At 38.0% G+C, this 24,266-nt stretch overlaps 1 protein-coding gene across 7 annotated transcripts in view; it reads left to right on the top strand.

Annotated features, from left to right (window-relative positions):
- Positions 1-1,693: 1,693 nt before the first annotated feature.
- LOC106060891 (laminin subunit alpha-1-like) overlaps positions 1,694-24,266 on the top strand; it is a 102,043-nt gene continuing 79,470 nt past the window's right edge. For 4 of the 7 annotated variants that reach the window (XM_056028538.1, XM_056028536.1, XM_056028535.1 and 1 more), the window contains exons 1-2: positions 1,727-2,007; positions 3,227-3,394. In XM_056028538.1, coding sequence (XP_055884513.1) covers positions 3,301-3,394 — 94 coding nt within the window. In that variant the 5' untranslated portion in view covers positions 1,727-2,007; positions 3,227-3,300. Of the gene's footprint in view, positions 2,062-3,226; positions 3,395-24,266 lie in introns of all 7 variants that reach the window. The other 3 variants (XM_056028534.1, XM_056028533.1, XM_056028532.1) reach the window with 3 other exon arrangements.

The raw sequence follows: 24,266 nt of genomic DNA, 5'->3' as shown, positions 1-24,266 counted from the left end.
CGTCAATCGACCCCCAAGTGGGTCGCGATCCACAGGTTAGGAACCCCTGATGTAGAGTCTTGTGTACAAGTGAAGGGCAGTTAATGTTACTAACGAATTAGTTTTACTAGATGAAACTGATCCATTTTTTTTTCAAGAAATAGTAGAGTAGTTTTAATTAAACTGAGATGGTAGGTTTGGGTTCGCGTCACGGTTGCCAGAGAAGTGTAAACAGGAAGTTGTTTACATTCTAGTAGCTTTCAGTTTCTCACAGAAAAGCTGATTAATGAAAGAGAGAGCATTCGTTTAAGAAAGGAGTATAACCTTGACCTTACGTCTTAAAAATAAATGTAGATAAGAAATTAGCTTATTTCAAAATAAAAAAAAAAAAAGTCTGTTCAGTCTATGCGTATCAAGCTTCATGTTAAATCTACTACTGTCAATTTATGATTAAATTAGTGTTATAAAGTGTATTATTGCATAATATATATAGCCGTGTGGGCTATATTTTCATGACTTCTACTTGAAAGATTAAAATATTTTATTTCATAAAGATAGATATAATTTCTTCATTTAAATAATGATATACAGCATATAATTGAATATTGAGTCAGCAGATATGAATTCTAAATTTAGGAAATTTAGGCACCGGATATTTAGGCACCGCATCTTAAATTTAAAAAAATAAATATCGTTTAAAAACAACAACAATAGGTAAATGTAATGTATACATCTTCTGACAAATTATTACAAATTATTCCGAAATTACAACACATTTCAAAACAAAGTTTTGTATAAGTCAGTGATCTTATCTTATAAAATACAGACATTACTTCAAAAAAAGAAGCTGATTACGTCCTACGCGTCATGCATCTATTCATGCATGTTAACCAATGACCTCTGACAAATCATTGGTTTTCCTGGCTGGCTCAGGCAACCCATTCCATGCAAGATATAAGTCACTTAATTTTTTAAAATAGTCCCTCCTAACATTTTTTTTAAAAATCTGCCTCGCTTGTGTAGCAGAGAACATTTAGAGAATGTTTTACTTGGGAGTGGGTCATAACTCACCGCTGACCAGTAGGATATATTTAAAAGTGGCAGCTTGCGCTCTCAAATTTGCCCTTGAGGCTAACCAAAGATCTCTTGATCTGCTGAACACAAAAGAGGGTAGGGACTACTAATTGTGCATCTTATCAAGTTGAGATCTTTCCTTTCAGGTCTAAGATTACATCAATGCTTTCCTTGGTATAAGCCCACCCCCTTTCCTGTCCGCATTCCATTTTCGGGAAGAAGAAAAATTAATAGTATAAAAGAATTTTTTGTTTAACTTGTCTGCTATGACGTCTAGTCTTGTGGTTTGGCGGTCTCCTTCAGACGTGTTGTGTGGGTGTTTGTAATGTTGAGTGTGCGAATGGTTATTAATGTGTGTGATAAACTTGTGAGGTGTGTGTGTGGTTCTATGTCCCCGTCTTTCAATGTATGTGTTCGCTTTTCCTTATGCCGTCTTGCAAGTGTTGACGCAGATCGAGTTGCTGCCCTTTTTTAAAACATGGCGACTGCTGGATTAAAAAAAAAAAAGGTTGCTCGGAGGTAGCGACGAAGGTGGTGGCTGTGGTGGAGGGCAGCAGGTAGGTAGTACCGCACCAGGACCGCTGAAAGTATAGCCCCCCCCCCCCAAATACCACACCTTACCCACTTTACATTTGTTGAACGTGTCCCTCTTGTTCTCCTCTTCTCCGCTCTCTCGATCCGCCAGACAGCTGCGGTTTGGGTGTCTGTCGTATGGAAAGGGTTAAACAACATTTTTTTTTTTCACAAAAAAATCAAATCGCCTGTCCCATGTTTGTGTAGAAAGTGTCTCTGTATTTGTGGATTATTCGAGTCTCGTGGATTTAAAGTGTCTCAGTTTCCTTACTGGATGGTATTGTGTCAGCTTTTGGGTGCCATCCAGCTATGTGTGTCAATGTGTCATAGAGTGTGCTTGTTAGATAAGTCAGCAGTCTAAGCGTGTCGTATAAAGCAAAGGTACATTTATCAACAATGTAACAAGTGTACAGTGTTAGCGGCCGTTGTATTGAAGTACGACGTTATACAAGTTGATAGTCTCGTACTTGGAATAGATCGATTATTATATCTAGTTAATTTATCAATTTAAAAATCAAACTAGAACCTAATTTTGCTTTATATTCATTCAGGCGTTCGAATAATCATTCATTACTAATGAATTCCACAGTCCTAGACAGGGATGTCCTAAAGTCACGCCCTTTTTCTATACAATAAAACGCAGGTCAATATGACGAAACATTTCTTTAACATTGTAGCAATCGTTGTGTAGCCTAACCCTTCTGTTTGAATTCATTATAGAACTCAACGAAGTCATAATAAGTTCAATGTAAACAATTCACACACTGTTGTTGTTTTGTTTTATATATATTTTAGTCGTTCAGATCTCCTGTCTCTAGTCTATACTTATTGCTTATATAGGTTAGTATCAGTAGGGCCTACACTAGCAACACTTGCAGTCTATAGATGATCTAATTAAAAGGGAGCAGTTATTCATTTAATTGTTAACACTGATGCCGGCTTTTTTTTTCTACTTAAAGTTTCGTTGTCAAAATGGAGTGGGGGATTTCCCGCGGACTTTTCTGAAATCTATATTATATTTATACGTAATCTTGTGTTGCATTGGCCAATTGTTTTTTGTTTTTTTTTAAATTCCTAGTGCCCTGTTTAAAACACATATGTGCGTGTTGTACTTAGTAACAAGATATGCAGTGGGAAGTTATTGAAGATGGACATAAGTCGGCTTGTATGGACATAACTTTACACCTACATAGAGCGTCCCATTTTTGTTAGTCATTATACAAGTGTTCGGCTAAATATCTTATAGATGCAGACTCTCTCTCTCTCTCTCTCTAGCTTTCCTTGTTCTTTCTCTCATCCTTTCTCATCTATCAATCGTCTCAATTCTTTTCTTTCTCTGTCTATTCTTTCTTGCACCATTTTTCACACTTTAAAGTCGTTCCATTGAAGCATAGAGAAGCTAGCCCTTTATTTAGCAAGGCATCGAGTCGATCAAAGAAAGTTGTCCATCCTCTGGAAGCCTACTGCAGTTTTGGCACCACGAAGCATTAATTATCAGGTCTCGCGGAAGAGTTTTTTTTCCCCTCACTTAACATCTGTGTTTAAAGTGAACTTAGTTTTTTTTTTTTCCTCATTTCCTTCCATCCTTTAAAAAAAAAAGTGGATGAATCCAGACAGAACTTAAGACTAAGGATTAAATTGAGAGATTAACTCTTGGACTACTGGCCTGTCAAGATGTTAGCAGCAGGTGTCCGAGTGTTAGTCTACGCTGGACTTGTGGCTACTTGTATCTGGTCAGCAAGCGTCCACGGACAGGGTGCAGAGGAAGGTAAGTCTCGGGTCAAGGATATTATCTTGGTTCATCTGTTTAATATTAGTAGCAGGGCCCAGGGCGCAGAACTAGAATGAATGTCAATTATAAATGGAAGCTACCTACCCCTCCCCTCCCAAAATAAAGGGGAGAGGGAGAAGATCAGATTTTTAAATTCAATTATTTACTTTGTTTCTTATCATAAAATGGCAGAGAATTGTGGTTTTTACAATTCATGACTTATGTTTGGCACTACAGGACTACTGTACTTATGTCTGGCACTATAGGACTACTGTACTTATGTCTGACACTATAGGACTACTGTACTTATGTCTGACACTATAGGACTACTGTACTTATGTCTGGCACTATAGGACTACTGTACTTATGTCTGACACTATAGGACTACTGTACTTATGTCTGACACTATAGGACTACTGTACTTATGTCTGACACTATAGGACTACTGTACTTATGTCTGACACTATAGGACTACTGTACTTATGTCTGGCACTATAGGACTACTGTACTTATGTCTGGCACTACAGGACTACTGTACTTATGTCTGGCACTATAGGACTACTGTACTTATGTCTGGCACTATAGGACTACTGTACTTATGTCTGGCACTACAGGACTACTGTACTTATGTCTGGCACTACAGGACTACTGTACTTATGTCTGACACTATAGGACTACTGTACTTATGTCTGGCACTATAGGACTACTGTACTTATGTCTGGCACTACAGGACTACTGTACTTATGTCTGACACTATAGGACTACTGTACTTATGTCTGGCACTATAGGACTACTGTACTTATGTCTGGCACTATAGGACTACTGTACTTATGTCGGGCACTACAGGACTACTGTACTTATGTCTGGCACATATCCAGCGATAAAATAAACTACAGAATTATTTATTTTAATGCTTACTTATGAGAACTGAGCGAACTCGATGTATATAATCAAAAGATATGTTATGTATAGACATTACCAAATAATACACAATTCTCACGTTCTCAGCTTTGTGTTTTCAGACACCATTTTAGAGTCCACTGTTTTTTATTTAAACTTTATTGGTTAGTAATTGACATTACTGTTTTGTACTCTTATGTGTAGTTAAAAAGAATTTGTTTACTGTTTACTGTTTACTTATAATATTATTTCATGCATCTTAACGAGTGGACACGTAATATTAGGGTCGGCCTTGGATATTTGGAATAGTCGAAGTGAATTGTGTGGCCCAAAATGAAATAAAAAAAAAAATATAGAAATTACGCAATTTTTTAAAAACCTACCCGTCTAGATCTAAATCAACAGATATATGAAATTCGTTTATCGCAATATATATAATAATTGATGCTTATAATTGATGCTAAGTGAGAACAGACATGTGCCTCATGTTCATCTTGTTTGAAGCAACACTAGCTCTCGTATCAGATGGGCCATTCTCATTTCTTCAAACCTAGCAGTATTTTTAAAACCATGTTAAAAAAAATAATTAAAAACCAGGTGTCACAAACTATGCTCACGCAATGGAGCGTTATGTATGCAGCAGTAATGAAGAGGGTTTTCAATCATTTCATGTGTGTCCAAGGATTAAGTTCCTCAGGGTCAACAACATTGGACACTTTCATCAAGAAAGGATGACATATCTCCTTCTTTCCTTTCCTTTGGGAGAATAGGCTTACACATTCAAACCGTGGACTCATTAGTACGTTAAAACCTGCCCCGTTTACTGAATACTCTAAAGGACTCAGTTTACGACTATTTCAACAGAAAAAGGAAAAAAAAAACTAATTTCGAAATAGATTCGGTGTCATTTTTCTATCTTATATATTTTTGTGTTTGAAAGTTGGACTGATTGTCATTGGCTATTTGAGACGCATGCCATTGCAAGCATTTTATAGGTAACGTTGCGCTTAAAACTATTACCACTATGCAGGGGCGGCCAAAGCAGTGCGCGGGGCCCTGGGCGAGCGTCATGTGCAAGCATAACCATTGTCCGCAGGTGGTCGATTTAGATTTTCTTTTTGCCGTCTGCGTTTGTCCTTGGCAGCGGATTTTCTTTTAGTCTCAAATGTGTATCCCGCGGCCTTCGTGAGTGACCTCCAATTTTCTCGTTCTGAGGCCGCATGCAACAAGGTGCTCTTTTTTGTCAGCCAAGGAAAGTTGACGCTTAAGCTAGTCTTTGAAGCGTTTCCGTGGGGCGCCTCTGTTAGGTCGACCACCTTTTAGCTCACCAAAAAAGACTGCCTTTGGCATACGTTCGCCTCCCATACGGGTTACGTGCCCTGCCCAGCGTAACTGCCGGACCATAAGAAGTCCCTCTATACTGTCCATACCGGCGTTCGCAAGGACATCGCTGTTTGTAGTGCGGTCTTGCCACCGTATGTCCATGATGGAGCGCAAGCATCTTTGGTGAAAGCGCTCAAGAAGTCTTAGCTGTTTTCTGTATAGTGTCTATGTCTCAGAGCCATGTAGAATGGTTGAGAGAACCACCGCCTGGTAGACATTGATTTTTGTAGGCAGGCGGAGCGATTTGTTCCGCCAAACTCTCGCCTGAAGGCGTCCAAAAGCGCTATTCATCACTCTAATGGGCTTGTCCATCTCTAACACTGCAACAAAAACAATACAGTATGTCCGTCTCTAAGGTGTACTCTTATTTGTGCTACGAAACATAGAACATTACATAGAACATTACATAGAACATTACATAGAACATTACATAGAACATTACATAGAACATTACATAGAACATTACATAGAACATTACATAGAACATTACATAGAACATTACATAGAACATTACATTCTAGACTGTTTTGTAGTTCTTCGGCATGAACAGAAGCAAATAAACAATAAATATTAAATCTAAAAAATAAACATTAAATACGATTTGGTTTGGTTGCTTCCACCTACGTGTTTTTATTGTCAACTGTTCAATGAGGATAGCCTCTTAGACTCGGCAGGTCATTAGATGCTGTCTTTACTGAAACAACGGTATTTGGAAACCAAAAATGTATGTCCAGAGCTTAAATGGTAATTGGTACCATAAAAATACTGGGAAAATATTGAGTAATAAATCCTAGTTAATGAGAACTGATTTGATTTTCGAAGTTGGTGACAATAAAATCTCCGATCGCGCCCCCCCCCCCCCAGGGCCTGGAGCAATTGCCCCACTTGCTACCCTCTAAGGCCGCTACTGCCAGCATGTAATAAAATATTTATATATATATATATATATATATTTCAATGTTCATCTAGAGTTTACAGTAATTGAACAAGCAAATTATAAAAATATCTGTTAAAAAAACAACAAAGCTTATCTAAGGGAAAGAACACTTATAACTATATTACTCGGGAAGGTAGAAGTTATTACCCTTTTTTTGATATCAAACAAAATAATTAATTACCAATATTGATGAATTGATTAATTTATAATTGATTCATTTTTTGTTAGGTACATTAAATAATTGTTTATAGTTTCAACTTGATACGAGTTTGGGTGTTGTAGAAATAACGTGTACAATATTTAAGGGGACACAACCCGATATATTTAGCAATATCTGTGAATACTGAATGATTCATTTCCTTTGTTTGTACAAACAAAATAATGAAAAAAAAAACAACAAGTAATTAATTGACTAATTGGTTAATTTTTTTTAGTGAACCGTGTATTGTTTACGCCAATGAATAATTTTTGCAAAGTTCCAACTTGATCCGAGAATGGGTTTGGGAGAAATAACTTGTACGAACTTTTGACCAGACAGACAGAGTAGAATCAGTAGATTGATATAAGCTTTGTTAAAAAGACTAACGAAGATATATTTGAAATAGAACGTAAACTTCGTAACCTATTTTCAGTCATTTCATTATCGTTTACCAGGTCTCTTTGACCTCAGCAGTAGGAGGCCCACTCCTCCCCTTTTTAAGAAAACAAATTATTATAGGTCTACACAGGCGTCATTACATTATCGTCACCTACATTTTTTACAAATCTAACATGTTTTCATCCGTTAGAATGGATGAAGGTGAAGTCAATGTTTGTTTGGCTATGTCAACAACTGAAAATCCCTCATCTTTTTGCCAAAGACTCAATGATGAAAGGAAACGCATTGACCTTATCTCGTGTTATTTAATATTTGCATATAATTAGCGCCCGTCACCTGCTTTATTTCAGCGTTGAGGTCGGTAGAATATCACGTTTCTTAATTGCACCCTTGACCCACGGCCACATCTCACTCTGTACACCCCGACAGCTCGGTCATAAATCGCACAATGTTTGCAACATAAGCAAATTGTCTTGTGAATAAAAAAAAATCTAAGATGTGTGTGTGTGTGTAAGAGCGCGCGTGTGTGTGTTGTAAAAGGTTATAATTTGTTGGTGGCCCACTTGAACTTGATCTCCCACCGTCCTGCACCCCCCCTTCTACCTCATTAACTGGGCCTTGCAACCAGGTCTTGCTCTCCCAGCGTGTTAAGGGACAACTATTTGCATGCACCTGTAACACAAAGTTAGCTTAGCGTAGAAAGTTTAGAGGTGTACACTGCAGACCATTGCCAAACGATCCCTTTCATTTTTTGGGGGGTAAAATTAAGAAAAGAAAAGTGTGTCTGTGTGTATGGAGGGGGGGGGGGTAATGTGTCTGGTGGGGTGTATACTTGGTACTTTGTTTAGCCGATACAACCAATAGCTAGGCTATGATGTATCCAGTCAACTATCACTTACAGACATACAGTCACAGGTAGTAGGGACGTACACAGACGTAGTGACATACAGTCACAGGTAGTAGGGACGTACACAGACGTAGTGACATACAGTCACAGCAAGTAGGGACGTACACAGACGTAGTGACATACAGTCACAGCAAGTAGGGACGTACACAGACGTAGTGACATACAGTCACAGGTAGTAGGGACGTACACAGACGTAGTGACATACAGTCACAGGTAGTAGGGACGTACACAGACGTAGTGACATACAGTCACAGGTAGTAGGGACGTACACAGACGTAGTGACATACAGTCACAGCTAGTAGGGACGTACACAGACGTAGTGACATACAGTCACAGGTAGTAGGGACGTACACAGACGTAGTGACATACAGTCACAGGTAGTAGGGACGTACACAGACGTAGTGACATACAGTCACAGGTAGTAGGGACGTACACAGACGTAGTGACATACAGTCACAGGTAGTAGGGACGTACACAGACGTAGTGACATACAATGTGACATAGAATGTCCTCGCGTCTGCCCTCCCAACCCACAACAAGCACGCAGACTGAAGCACTACATTGCATTCGCCCAACTAATCGCTGACACCTCACTCAGTACTCAGATTTAGTATGGCAGAGAGGCGTAAACCCCTTGGCTACCTTAGAGGGATCCAGTTCGAATTCCCAATGTAGACCAAATTTGTCTTCAACGGGAACATTCAACCCTGCAGGTCCGTAAAAGAGTTTGAACCAGAGCGCACTAGGCATGCATGTAAGCAAGGACGATGCGCTATGTAAAGCAATAATAGTCAACATTTTGATAAGACATTATAATCTTTTTGATCAGGACATAAGAATCATTTGGACCAAGTGTTTAGACGTCTTAATTATTTAATGTTCTCTGGATTGTCATCTTTTTAGAAGATTTGGGGATATATATATATAATAATCGTTTTTTTCTACGGATCATTACGTTAACAGTAAAAAAAAAAAGTTGAGATGACTTGTGCTGCCTAGAAGGCTACAACATGTAAAACATCACTAGATAGATACATTGTATGATATCAATGAACGATTACACTAGTGGGTGGAGGGTGGTAGGGATTGATTGAAAAGAAATTTAAAGAAACATGCATTATTTCTTCTCACTAAGTAGATAGGCCCCCTAGAGTTATAAAGTGCACATAGTAGATAGGCCCCCTAGAGTTAAAAAGTGCACAAAGTAGATAGGCCCCCTAGAGTTAAAAAGTGCACAAAGTAGATAGGCCCCCTAGAGTTATAAAGTGCATACGGCTCTCACTTAGCCTTTCATTCTGTGAGGTAGCTCCTGTCAAACCGAAGAAAGCCTGGCCGACTGTCTATTGTCTGAGAATTGTCTTCTTTTTTTTTAAACGCGTCCAAGCACTAACCCCTACAATACCACGACACCTAGACACGGACCTCACCTGTGTTATTACATTCACCTAAAAATATCCGAAATGACCTTCACATTACACCACGGTCTGTATTATTACGAATTATGGATATTAATTAATTTGTCTTACTTTCTAAGCCTAGAACAAAAGCACCTCTAAAAAGTGATCGCACCCCTGGGTTTAGTCGTAGCTCTGAATGAATTGGTGCCATAGATGTACACACAACTGAAGTACTCGCGGTATCCCTCGGTGATTAAAGTCCTATCTTGGAGGAACGTACTCTGAGAGTATGAGTGAACTGATCTCCCTGGTTGTACTTTTATCCTGAATGCTTACCCCTGATGAAACAGAGACCATTCGTTATAAAAGGCCTCAACACTGACATGCAACGTCAAAACCTGTGGGCAGTTCAGACCAATAGCTCTTTGCCACGTCACAGGTATTCGTATTCGTGTATTCGTGTTCATTAGATGCACAAAGAAAGTTCATGAATTTTTCACAACATTGGTCTTTACTTTTACATAAAAAAGCTGTTCTTGTGTAAAACTAAAATACTAACAAATTATGACTACATAAACGTATAATTTATCTATATAATCTCCTTTTTTTAAAGGGAAAAGACGCTATTGTTTTTGTCTGTCCATCGGTCAAAAAAATGAGAGGAATAGATCTCAAAAGTTAAGAGCGCCATTACCAATGTGTTTTCCCCATTGTGTTTATTGTGCTGGATATGCAATGGCTACATTGGAACTTCTTAAGGTGTTCTGTTGATCATTTATCTGCATGTTGTTTCCTTACATAATACAGACTGTATAGGCTCTATTTATCATGCAACTATTACTGACGCCGTGTTTCGCTTAAAAACAACACAACTATTTTACGAATGAAAGACCTCGAGTAACTTTATTTCTTATAATGTTGACGACTTAATAAAGAAATACGTTGTAGTTTTTACCTATTTTTAATATATTTAAAATGTTTCGTTTCAGTACAACAGTATAGAACTATTGTTAGAGGAGCTTATTCTTTTCATAGCGCCCCCCCCTTCCTTCACGTTTCCCTCAACCCAATTCCGACTTTTCTGACTGTAATTAGGCCAGCAAACAGACTTGTATGCTACGTTCTCTTTGAGTTGCTCTTTACTCCCTACAAAAATATTGTCAACCTTTTTGTTGGGCGTGGGAAAAAAAAAAGAGACATGTCTAAGGACCAAATCTGATTTACATAAAGGCAAAAGATGAAGTGCCGGTCTGAGGACTTCTTGGATTTCTAGGCCTGCTCTCTCTAGAAGAGAGATAGTGTGACATTTGCTCTTGAATCTTATTTTCCACATTAATCCTCCCTCAAACAAATCCCCAGCTAGCCAACATTTGTAAAGATATGCATTATTTGTATATCAATATGTCGTTTTCACTTTATTGGTAGAGTAAGTCAATCCTTGGAAGAATACGGGACGAGATTGAGTCTAGTCTTTCTTAGCAGATAGGTTATTAGACATCAACTGTTCGATTGAGGGGGCGTTATTTACTAGAAATATCTGGCATTTTGAACATTTTGGTTAAACACAGATTTGAGCACATATAATGACCACCTTGCACAGCACAGACTATTGTGATCAGTTGTTTTAATAGAAATATAACGTAACGTTACATCTGCTTCGCGTGCGCACACACACACACACACATACACACAATCTTTACATGCACCACATTCATCAAAGCATTCGCAACGCGAAGCACCATTTATATTTAGGGAACTTGAATAAAATGCAACTTAGGCGAAACTTATATATTTCTAGTCACCACGACAAAATCTCACCCAGACTATGTATTTAGGGCCGGATTGAAGGTAGGGCAGGCGGGGCTACAGCCCCGAGGACTTCACAAGAAAGGGGCCACCACAAAAGAGAATAATATATCCGAATTTCGTCGGGTCACAAACTTTGTTTTCCTAATTTTTTTTCCGCATTTTCACGGCTGGCTAAAATGGCGTGATTACGAAGTGTACACTTTTTCGAAAGCTTTGATAAAGATCCACTTATGAATGAATATACTTATATCTAAAAGCATGCAATAGTTCTACATTAAGGTAGAGTTCTTCAACATTTAATATCACTTTCCTTTTAAAAAATATTTAATATGCAAATTTTAGCTTTAAAAAGTGTGCATTTTTGAGTTTGTGGAGGGTAAGGTTGTGACTCCTGCGCTGTATTTACCTATTCCAATCATGTTACTTAAATCCTTCCAAGGGGCCTCCACGTACTTCAATCCGGCCCTGCATGTAGTATACTTTACAAAGACTTACATACTTGCCACACTTGCTGTTAGCCAATTGGGTTGATGATTCAATAGGTCTGTTACAGGTCAAAAGTACATTGTTTGTGTTATAGGCTTTTTCCATCCGCAGCTTATAAGTAAGTTACAAACACTGAATTGTACAAAACTATTTCATCTACTACCAATATTCTAAAACTGTATTATGTAGGACTTCCGGAAATCTCCTCTTTGACAACATCCGTTGTCCAAATCGTTAACATAGAAATGTAATTATTTTGGGTGACTTAGGTTAAATGGGCGTTTTTGTGCCAGGCGAAGGTAGATTCACAGCTATTTGGTTTAAGCTCATTACCTCCCCTTACAAATTTCTCAGTGATACTCATCTGAGTTATCTCCACATAGAGGTCAGAAATAAATATGTAAAACAATTAGTGGTTCTAAATTCTGTAATAATGTTCCTAATCCAGCTAAGTATATTGGATTTAAAAAAAAAGAACGTTAAAAGATAAATCCACTTAAAAACAACAACATATGTACCGTTAAAGAATGATCAAAGTCTCACGGTTGAGACCTAACAGTAAACCTCTAGCAATGCGGTTCTGTGACTAGCACTACTATCAGTCACCGTCTCATAGTGACTTGTAATATTGTCTCGTAGTGTCTACAAATGGGCTTTCTACCTAGTATGGTCTTATAATAGTGCCTAGTAAGGTCGCCGAATAGTGCTCCTTCAAAGCCCCGTGACCAGTGGAAAAACTTATCCCAGTGAGAGATCTCAATGGAAGGATGTCTTAAGCCATCCCTGAGCTGTAGCGCTACCCACAGGGACAGGAGGGTGGATGCTACCGGCTGTGGCGCTACCCACTGGAGCGGGGTGTGGAAGCTATTTAAATCTATATATCTGCCTCTATCAAATAAAAGTTGGACAACTGCCGTGCCAGCCACCGCACATCTAGGGACTACTTCCAAATATAAACATTGGTACTGATGACTAACATTCCTAGAGTGTCGATTTTAGAATTAACATGACGTAGATGGAGTGTCATTAGAGATTTAGCAATACTTTGTGTGTGTGTGTACACTACTGTAAAAACTTCAAATAGAGAAATGACCGCCAGTAAATTCTTATTCGTGACTACATAAACATACTTTAGTCAAATGTTCACAATTGTATTTGGGCACCCTAATGTAGCCCCGATAGCATTGCTGAAGTTAGGCTTTTCTAGTTTATTTTCCTCTTTTAAAGTTAAGCTTAATGAACATTTTTTTCGCCACTTCCCCAGTTTTGTAGTTTTGAGCAGTTCTAGTGGATTATTACTTGAACAGAAAAAAAAAAGTAAAAGAAAATAGTTTCATGTAGGAACACACTGTTAGACATAGTACTCAAGAATAAGAATAGTTGGCATGATTTTTTAACATTCAATTCTAACAATGGTTTGAATCTATGATGCCTAATTTGTGTAAATTTCCGAAGCGTGCATGAAGGCCTGAGTCAATACGTTTTCTTCCTGTTTTTTTTTATACCAGTAGGCCGATGCCCTGGCACTGGACAGCAGGGGCCGGATAACACACGCTTCACGTTCCGGATATGGCCCGCAGGCCTACGTCCTTGGTTCGACTTTATCTTTCACTATTTCTCTCTCGTTCTTTCTATCTCTTGCTCTTCTCTCTCTCTCTCTCTCTCTCTCTCTGTTTTAGTAGGGGACACGACAATTCGTTCACCGACAAATCGTTCACGACTTTTCGTTCACGAGACTATTCGTTCACCAGACATTTCGTTCACCCGACTATTCGTTCACGCGACTATTCGCTCACGGACTATTCGCTCACAGACAACTTGTTCACCGACAACTTGTTCACCGACAGTTGGTTCACGACAAATCGTTCACGCGACAAATCGTTCATGCGACTATTCGTTCACGGCACGGACAAATTGTTCACAGACAAATCGTTCACTGGATAGTAACATATTGTTTATATTATATATTCTCGTCGCGTGTTTAATTTATTTACATTAAAACTTTTTTAGCTATTATTTCCAAATGCAAAAAATTTCTAGAGATCAGGTCAAATCCGAGTTTATTTAATTTCGTTGTTGTTGTTAATATTTTGTTAATAAGGACAGAATGTGGTAAAAATTATACTTAAAATAAAAAAAAATATAAAAAAAAAGAGATCTTACAAGCTAGCTGAAAAATGTAAACGGGCCCTCACTTTACTATAGGTAATATTTTTACTTTCACCTTTAACATACCTTTATACCCCCCTCTTTTTTTTTTCATCTACCGGGAATCTACCCATTCATCTGGATACTCTAGTTAACACCTAGTGGAGTGCTAGACAGACTGGCTCCTCTGGAAGTAATAAAACTTTATTTGACATTGCCTATACACATGTTCAATCTGTTAACATTGAAAATATCTACTAGACACTAGTTTAGTACTTTCCATCAAGTTTAAAAGAAGTTTTATTTTATTTTTATTTTAGTTAACTTGTTTCTATATGTGACCACCCATTGGTAGACTAATTTGATTGCTTGGACTTCAGTGACAAATGTATTGAAACAATTTTATTTTGTTGTTTTGCAATAAATTATAATTTTTTGATAGGGAACCAAAATATTTCCTAGTGTTCTATATGTAATTAGTTTTTTTTTCTTAGATGTCTTAATTGATAAGTATTAACCTTAGATCTGTATCTAGTATGTGACGTTCAGAGTTGAACAGTGAAACCATATATTGTACCAAATCTAGTACCATTGTTAAAAATCTAAATTATCTCTCGTAAAAACACTGAAAGGATTGTGGAAAAAATACTAGTGTGTCTGAGCTAGCCAGGAAAACCAGTGACTTGGCAGAATGCATGACGCGTAGGACGTAATCATCTTCTTTTTTGAAGAAACGTCTGTATTATATAAGATAAGATTTGTTTTTGTTAATAAGATATCAATAAAATGGGTATGTTAATTAAACATCTGGACCGCTATTAAGAAGATAAGCAAATATGGGTAGGTCGAACAAGACCACATAATGGACATGAGTGTAAAAGAAGGCCTACATGTTGAAAGTAAAAATGTTACCTATAGTAAAGTGAGGGCCCATTTAAATGTTTCAGCTTGCTTGTAAGATCTCTTTTTTCTTTTAAGTATAATTTTTTATTACATACTGTGCTCGTTAACAAAATATTAACAACAAACAAACAAAAATTTACAAAGAATTTCGGATCACGCCTGATCTCAAGCAATTTTTTTGTTTTTGGAAATATCCAGTGAACGATTTGTCTGTGAACAATTTGTCTGTGAACGAATTGTTCGTGAACGATTAGTCGCGTGAACGATTTGTCGTGAACCAACTGTCGGTGAACAAGTTGTCGGTGAACAAGTTGTCTGTGAGCGAATAGTCCGTGAGCGATATGTCGCGTGAACGAATTGTCTGGTGAACGAAATGTCTGGTGAACGAATAGTCGCGTGAACGAAAAGTCGTAAACGATTTGTCGGTGAACGAAATGTCAGTGAACGAATTGTCGTGGAACCGTTTTAGTATCTCTCTCATTCTTTCTATCTCTTGCTCTTCTCTCTCTCTCTCTTTCTCTCTTTGTTTCAGTATCTCTCTCATTCTTTCTATCTCTTGCTCTTCTCTCTCTCTCTCTTTCTCTCTTTGTTTCAGTATCTCTCTCATTCTTTCTATCTCTTGCTCTTCTCTCTCTCTCTCTTTCTCTCTTTGTTTCAGTATCTCTCTCATTCTTTCTACCTCTTGCCCTTCTCTCTCTCTCTTTCTCTCTATGCTTCAGTATCTCTCTCATTCTTTCTATCTCTTGTTCATCTCTCTCTCTCTTTCTCTCTATGTTTCCGTATCTCTCTCATTCTTTCTCATCTCTCTCTCTCTCACTCTTTGTGTCGTCTCTCTCTCCTTCTCTGAGTTGTTATTTTCTTCTGGAAGGAATTAGTAGTACCCTTGAATTCATTGGTTCTTAAAGTCCTTGAGGCCAGACACTAATGATTTATATCCCTCTCTGACACTTATACAGTGCCTAAGAATCTTTCAAGTGGTCGGCTCTCCGGTGTTTAAACTTTGCTTAACGCTAATATGTTTCTAATAGTTGTCTTTCAATAAACCGTGAGCAGACACCGCTTGGAGACGCCCAAACCTCACAAAGTAGTGACTGGCGTTTCTTTGTTGTAAGACGAACAGTGACGTGTCACTGGGCAGGGCCTGTCTATTTGTTAGTCTGGAAGGCTTACAGAACACTGTGAAGTTTCGACTTGTATTCTCTTCGGCTTAAGATAAAGTACAGTTCGCTGAACAAAATGTATATCTATGTACTGTTCAGTTCATTAGAGCGTAACAAAGTCACTGTAGGACTTTATAGACGACATTTCCTTTTGTTACAGTCCAGATTATCAATAAGTACAAAGGTATATGCCCCCTCCCTTTTTTTTCTCACTGCCAAGTCTTTAATCAGTCTTCATTATTATTATTACTTCATTATTTTTTTTTTAGTAGAATTCTCTTAGAAAACACAATTTTTTTTTCATATTTTTTTTTTGGAATATTTTTCTTTCAATAGATTATGTTCATTCTGGATTATTTCCACGGTCGCTAGCTCGTGACCTTAACGACAGTCAAGTGTAAAGTAAATGAAACAAAACAATCTACGGATGAGTGGCTCACAACCTCGGCTGCTATTTCCTCTCGTTACTGTAACTGAAAAAGAACTAGATATTTAACCTAAATCTATATAGGCCTACTACTGGTTCTAGTGGCCTAAATACAGTGTAGTGCCAGAGTGGTTAAATCTCAAATGGCTTGTGGGGTATATACTTTAATGTGTTTTCACTAGCCAAGAGCACCTTGTTGGAGAATGTCCAACGTCTTGCTATAGCTGCACACATTTTGTGTTCTCATTATTTAAAAACGTGAATTAATCCTCTCTTACAGTTTGTAACAGCAAGGGACATAACTATCGCGAGCGAGCGGGTCGAGTTAATTTCTCTTCCCCACATCTTCTCGTCTCCTACCTTTCAGCCAGGCTACAAGCTAGCTATTTATGGTCAAAACAGTCCAACTGAAGACTTGTTATTTATGAACAGCCCTTCACACACACACACACATCACGTCTCTCAACCCTTCCTCTCTTCTTTAGTGACTTCTTAGATTGGACTAAAGAGGGGTGGGCACTGCTTATCTCCCCCTGTAAAGATTAGAACAATAAACTTGGGGGTTGACCTGACATCCCTGTGAACTTCTACGTCATCTACACTCGCTAATGGGAAGATGACGTCAAGAGGCTTATTAGAATATTAGTTCGGACTCCACGTCTACAAACTAAATTGACAGCTATTTCTGACACAGTCAGTATGTTAAATATAATCGAGGATAATTACTGTAATGGGCAGTCTTATTACCGAAAGATACACTCTGAGCTAGTGTCTAAATTAGTTTTGTCAATGCATATCAGAATGTCGCGCTTGTATCTTAGAAGTGGAAGATAGCTTCAGAATCAACACGAACAGCTGGGAGAAAGAAGCAAAAGATAGATCCACATATAGAGCAAGCCAAAAGATAGATCCACATATAGAGCAAGCCAAAAGATAGATCCACATATAGAGCAAGCCAAAAGATAGATCCACATATAGAGCAAGCCAAAGATAGATCCACATATAGAGCAAGCCAAAAGATAGATCCACATATAGAGCAAGCCAAAAGATAGATCCACATATAGAGCAAGCCAAAAGATAGATCCACATATAGAGCAAGCCAAAAGATAGATCCACATATAGAGCAAGCCAAAAGATAGATCCACATATAGAGCAAGCCAAAAGATAGATCCACATATAGAGCAAGCCAAAAGATAGATCCACATATAGAGCAAGCCAAAAGATAGATCCACATATAGAGCAAGCCAAAAGATAGATCCACATATAGAGCAAGCAAAAGATAGATCCACATATAGAGCAAGCAAAAGATAGATCCACATATAGAGCAAGCAAAAGATAGATCCACATATAGAGCAAGCAAAAAGGAATGGTCCACATCTGAATTCTGAAAATAATACAGTGTCTAGTGATCATAAATGTCCAACTTGTGAAAAGGGAAAAGATAGTTTCGCGAGACGTAAAATGCCACTTACGACACTTGCATGTGGAAATAATATTTGCAGCTAATTGTTAAGTTGGCCTACTTGAAGTAGGCTACTTCATTCTATTTTATTTTTAAATTGGCTCTAGATCTAGGTTGTAATAATACTAAGGCTTGTCTTCCAGTCCGTAGATTGATGAGGAATGCAGCATTTCCCGTGTCTACGCAGTCCCAGCTCTGAGCTACATATCTTGCCACATCCAGGGCAAGCATAACCATTGTCCGCGGCGGTCGATTAATAATAATAATAACAAACTGTCACTTATAAAAACAACTCAAAACGTTACGACCCCCAATATCAAGATGACAATCATTTCCGCCTCCTCTCCCCACATGGGGTATTGTTGCTGGTACTCGGCTGCTGGAAGCACACAAACATTTGAACACGACAAGCAAATCTTTTATCTTTACAGAAGTCGCAATGGTATTTACTAGCTCTATAGGTTAACATGTATCCTACTTCGCATCTTGCAATGTCAAGCTGATTGATCTTGTGTAATAAGGTTTGTAACCATGGGCAAGTCTATCGTTGGCCTCTTTAAAAAACCATGTCTATTAAGAAATTATTTCAAGGTTAACATAAAAACCTGCCAAGGCTACTATGAAATTGTGACAAGGTTATCTTGGTATTGTGACAAGGTTACATTGAAATTGTGACAAGACTATCATTCAATTGTGTTATGGCTGTTGTGAGATCATGTGATTCTCACGAGAATGATCTGGACTATTTGTAGGAAAACTTAAAATATCGCTATGTGATACCCAGAACGCCTGGCTTACACTAGTCGCCATCTTTCTTAATTTCTTAAGTCCCAGCTATTACAAATATTTTTTTTTATAGCTATTCGTTCACGATGTAAATTAAGTCCGAGCTAAAGGGAGAGAATGATTGCATGGGGGAAAACTCCGCCAACAGTTGATGCATTCATCGCCATTGATCTCCCTCAAAACAGACAAGAAGATTTTAGACTGCTTGCACTGCGTTGGAGGTCCTTCCATTCAATCTGACTGGTTGAATTAAGAGCAAAGGTAAAAGAGACAACCTCAAGATGTTTCTGTTCTTCTAATGGGAACTTTGGCGTCAATAAATCTTTCTTCAAAGCTTAAATCTTTGATATCTCCTACCTTCAATGCAAGCGCAAAGAATTAGTAAGACTATATGTCACAGTGCTACAAAACATCTTTAAAATAAATGTTCAAACACACAGTCCTATCATTGTTTGCACGGCAGTCGAAATGATTATAGTAATAATTGTTCTGTAAGAAGCACCAGGCTGTTTCAAAACTTCGCCATGCGTAGCACGGCAGTTCTAAGACAGGCATTTTAGTTCAAGTCGGGTTTAGTCCGAGTCCAATAGGCTACATCTTTAGTTCTAGTCGGGTTTAACATGAGGCTAGAAGGCTACTGACTTTTTGTTAGTTATATACATTAAGGATGTTCCTTCGGGAAAAAAAAGTATTCCTTCCAAGTTTCATTCCACTTCACGTTTTCAATAGTTTCCCCATCATTTTATATTCTAAATAAGAAAAAAAAAAAAGGAACGGTATTGAAAAAGTAATGTAAAATGTCTAATTGTTTCCCATAAGATTCCACTTCTTGTTTGTGGTATCAGTCCTCCTTTCTAGTTCTTACCCTAGCTATACCACCTGCTTGTCAACTTTTTTTGTCTGTACAAGACTCTAGACTAGAGTACTCTAGACTCTAGATTAATTCTCTTTTCTCGCTTCGCTTAATTAATTCTTACATTTAGATCTAGCTTCAGCACTTCTCAAACCCTTCAACCCCCTCCGAAACAAAACAACAACACATTTTTGGACCACTCTTAACTGTGATTTGAATTTTACCTAAACTAATATTGTTCCACTAAATATTGATCTGTCAACAATTGTTTGTTAGTCACCGACTCCAACTTTTTATTGTTTTCATTTGCACCCATCTTTCCCTGGCGCCACGTTCCAAATATCCAATTGGCGTCAGTTGACTTGAGTGTACACCGCATTTCTTCTTTGTTCCGTTCTTAGTTCTTTGATGTTTCTTTTTTCGCCTTTGTTTTTTCACATCACGAACAGATAGAGCTCTTTAGAACAGCGCAGTGACACAAGACCTAAGAACAGATAGAGCTCTTTAGAACAGCGCAGTGACACAAGACCTAAGAACAGATAGAGCTCTTTAGAACAGCGCAGTGACACAAGACCTAAGAACGCTCAGTAATTAGTGACATTGTTGAACCATCACAATGTAGCCGCTAACGCAAAAGCCTTTATTAGATAAATGAGTCACTCGCAGCAATGTTAAACTCAACTACTTTTTTTTTTTTTCTTTAAAGAGAGCGGGGTAAAAAGAAAATGAATGTTAACTAACCTTCGTGCGATTTCAAGGAACCACACGGGATAAATGTGTAGGTTTTTAAAACTCTAAGCTGATTCTCTTTCAAACATTTTAGTTTGTTTATTATTTTGTACAGAAAGTGTCGCCCGTTGAACATGAGCATTGAAACAAGTTTTGGGCATTACTTGGTGTGTAATGAAGGACTGTCCATTAACCAGTATGTGATATTACATCGGCCACTGGCCAGTGTGACTTTGGGGTGCCGTTTCGGCCAACGGTCAGTCTGTAATGTTATGTATTGTCAGTGTGCAATGCTTAATTTGAGACTGACCAATGTGAATGTGTTGATGACTAACAAGTGTGCAATGCATTGTGGGTGTGTTCTTAAAACCAGTAGCAATGATTATTTTAAAATAGCCCAATGTATTTTAATTTTCATTTTGTCAAGCCTTTTCTCTCACTAAAAATATGTATATTCGTTTAATCACAATTTGTCTCCCTTCTAAAACTACACTCGCTCAATTCCCTTGCCTCCTTTCTGTTATTGTTGAACTATTTTCGTTGTTCAGGAGCCATAGTGCGGCTAAAAGTCAACTTTCCAGGTTGTTTATAGAGCCAGTAATCCAAGATAAACCCCAGGGCTTCCCTCGCAGGTTACAGGAGGTGAGACGTGACCACCAGACCACAGACTGTCCGTTAGTTTGGCGAGCCTCGTGTTTGGGTTGAAAGGCCCGGAGTGAAAATCTTCCACTGGACATTTTGTTCTGACCAGTGTAAAGCTCAGAGATTAGCCCAAGGGTGAGGCTCGGACACAAGCTGTTGGGGAGCCACCGAAGTTTGTTAAGGATCAAAAGGTGCTATTTTTATCCACTCCCCCTTTGTTTGAGAACATATGCACGCCTGCTGGTCAGATCGTCGCGGCCTTTTGCATTGACTTTTCAAGTTTATTGAAACTGTGCACTGTTTATTTGACCAAGATTTATCTGGTTTGAAAATTATGTACAATTTTGTTAGTTAATAATGGTTTCTCTTATTTCATTGGCTTGCCTATTGAAATATACAAAAAGTTAATTTCTAGAAAAATGTAAAATGTGTGCACTCCTATATCTTACGTCTATTTATTCTCCTTTTTTTTTCATTTCCAAAGATGGTCTTTTAAGTTATCAACATTTGACTGATTATCACATAAAAAGACACAATAGTAGGCCTATCACTGACTCAGCTTTATAATAAGCTATAATGCCTCATCGGATTAGAAAGACACAAAAAAAAAAAACAAAAACAAAAACGCCTTTTTCTCCCCCGAACAAAGTTCGATAACTTTCACTTGACTACAAAAAAAGAACACTTAAGCTGATAAAGTAATGAGAAATCTACCTATAACTTTAAATAATCTTTGGATTGAAATCGGGGTTTACACTTGTGTAAAGATAGTTCTAATTGTTATCACTTCTACTTATTAGGAGAATGATTTGGAGAGCACTTTAAACCATTTCATGTTTATATCAATAATTAGTATTGCTGAAGCACACATTAACACACACACACACACAAGTACATATATGTACAGAGCTGTTAGGGTTGTGTGTTTACCCAGCTATAATAAATGTCCTAACAGCCCAGCTAAAATGTATGCCGGCTTAGCTTTAATGGATGTCTGTCAAGTTGGTTGGTCATTGTTTTGGTCAGCTGACACCTTTTTGACACACCATTCTAGACGAGTCATGCTGCATCATTCACACCGTCCATTGCTACGTCTCGAGACCAATCAACTAAATTGACTCGATAGTAAGTCATAGGCAAATACTGTTGGCACTCTTGGAAACGCAGAAGGAAAAAAAAAGTCCATTGTAAAATGTAAAATGACAGGACCCCTCCCTTTTTATTCTTCTCTTACAGCGGACATGAAGCTGCTGTTGTGTGAAATAAACATTAAAAAGATAAAGGTCGATTCCTACCGTAACTGGGGATGAGAAGGCGGGCGATGTTTAGACATTAGCAGTGATTGGTTATTAGTCTAATCAGTATCTCAGAAATCCCACTAAGTCTTTCCTTTTTTTTTTTCATTTTGAGATCTTTTCTCCTTATATTCCAACTCAAAAATAATGAACACGACGTCTTGTCAATTGCATTGAGGAATTGGAAAAGTCATCGCCCCTGCAACAATAACATGAATTCAATGTAATGTTGACACAAGGAGATGAGAAAGTAACAAATAAACTACACTGACGTCATTAGGCATGTGTTTTAAGGGGCTGGATTCTGAGAAATCCTAATGCTGTTGTACACGGTGTCGCTAAACGGACCGGATCGAAATGTAAGCACTGGTTGCCATCACCACTAGACAAATACATACAAACATACCTCAATGTAAGTTGTAATGTAAGCACTGGTTGCCAACACCACTAGATAAATACATACAAACATACCTCAATGTAAGTTGTAATGTAAGCACTGGTTGCCAACACCACCAGACAAATACATACAAACATACCTCAATGTAATTTGTAATGTAAGCACTGGTTGCCAATACCACTAGATAAATACATACAAACATACCTCAATGTAAGTTGTAATGTAAGCACTGGTTGCCAACAGCACTAGACACATACATACAAACATACCTCAATGTAAGTTGTAATGTAAGCACTGGTTGCCAACACCACTAGACACATATATACAAACATACCTCAATGTAAGTTGTAATGTAAGCACTGGTTGCCAACACCACTAGACACATACATACAAACATACCTCAATGTAAGTTGTAAGCACTGGTTGCCAATACCACTAGATAAATACATACAAACATACCTCAATGTAAGTTGTAATGTAAGCACTGGTTGCCAACACCACTAGACACATACATACAAACATACCTCAATGTAAGTTGTAATGTAAGCACTGGTTGCCAATACCACTAGATAAATACATACAAACATACCTCAATGTAAGTTGTAAGCACTGGTTGCCAATACCACTAGACACATACATACAAACATACCTCAATGTAAGTTGTAATGTAAGCACTGGTTGCCAACACCACTAGACATATACATACAAACATACCTCAATGTAAGTTGTAAGCACTGGTTGCCAATACCACTAGATAAATACATACAAACATACCTCAATGTAAGTTGTAATGTAAGCACTGGTTGCCAACACCACTAGACACATACATACAAACATACCTCAATGTAAGTTGTAAGCACTGGTTGCCAATACCACTAGACACATACATACAAACATACCTCAATGTAAGTTGTAATGTAAGCACTGGTTGCCAACACCACTAGACACATACATACAAACATACCTCAATGTAAGTTGTAATGTAAGCACTGGTTGCCAACACCACTAGACACATACATACAAAACATACCTCAATGTAAGTTGTTGTCAACGTTTTATACGCTCATTAGGAGAACGAAAGGGAGAGAGAAACAAATCAGGAATAAGAGAGGAGATGAAATGAAGAGTTGGTGGGAGAGTGGTGTCTCCTCTAGAAGGGTTGCCATAAACATTTTGTAACTGTACAAGTTCAAGTGGGTGTGTTTGTTTGTGTGTGTATGTGTGATAAGACTTGTCGTTCTCTCCCCCCCCCCCCCCCCCTCGCTCTATTGCTAATTATACTCTACAATAAATTAACACATGCAACAAATGACGTTTTTTTCTTTTTTAAATGTTGAGCAGTTCCGCCCATCTGCCCAGTGTAGAACGGGAACATGTACTGAACGTCCTGGCACTCCTTAAATAAAGTTTTGATCTCAGCTTGGAATGAACAAGTTGAAAATATCAAGCAATTAAAATTAGGAAAGTTGTTCATACAAAACCAGGCACAGAGGTTTTAATTAGAAGTAGGTAAACCAAGCCGACTCAAGGGCTATCTATCGGCACTCCTTTATGTATAGATCTACCTAGAAACATTTCTTTCTGCCAATCTTTTTACTTACATATCTAGAGATCGAATTTAATTAAATGTGTTAATTTATTTATTTTTTA

The sequence above is a fragment of the Biomphalaria glabrata genome, chromosome 5 (assembly GCF_947242115.1).
Source record: "Biomphalaria glabrata chromosome 5, xgBioGlab47.1, whole genome shotgun sequence".
NCBI lineage: Eukaryota > Metazoa > Mollusca > Gastropoda > Planorbidae > Biomphalaria > Biomphalaria glabrata.
Note: the sequence above shows the minus strand (reverse complement) of the source record. Positions and strands in the feature narration are given on the sequence as shown.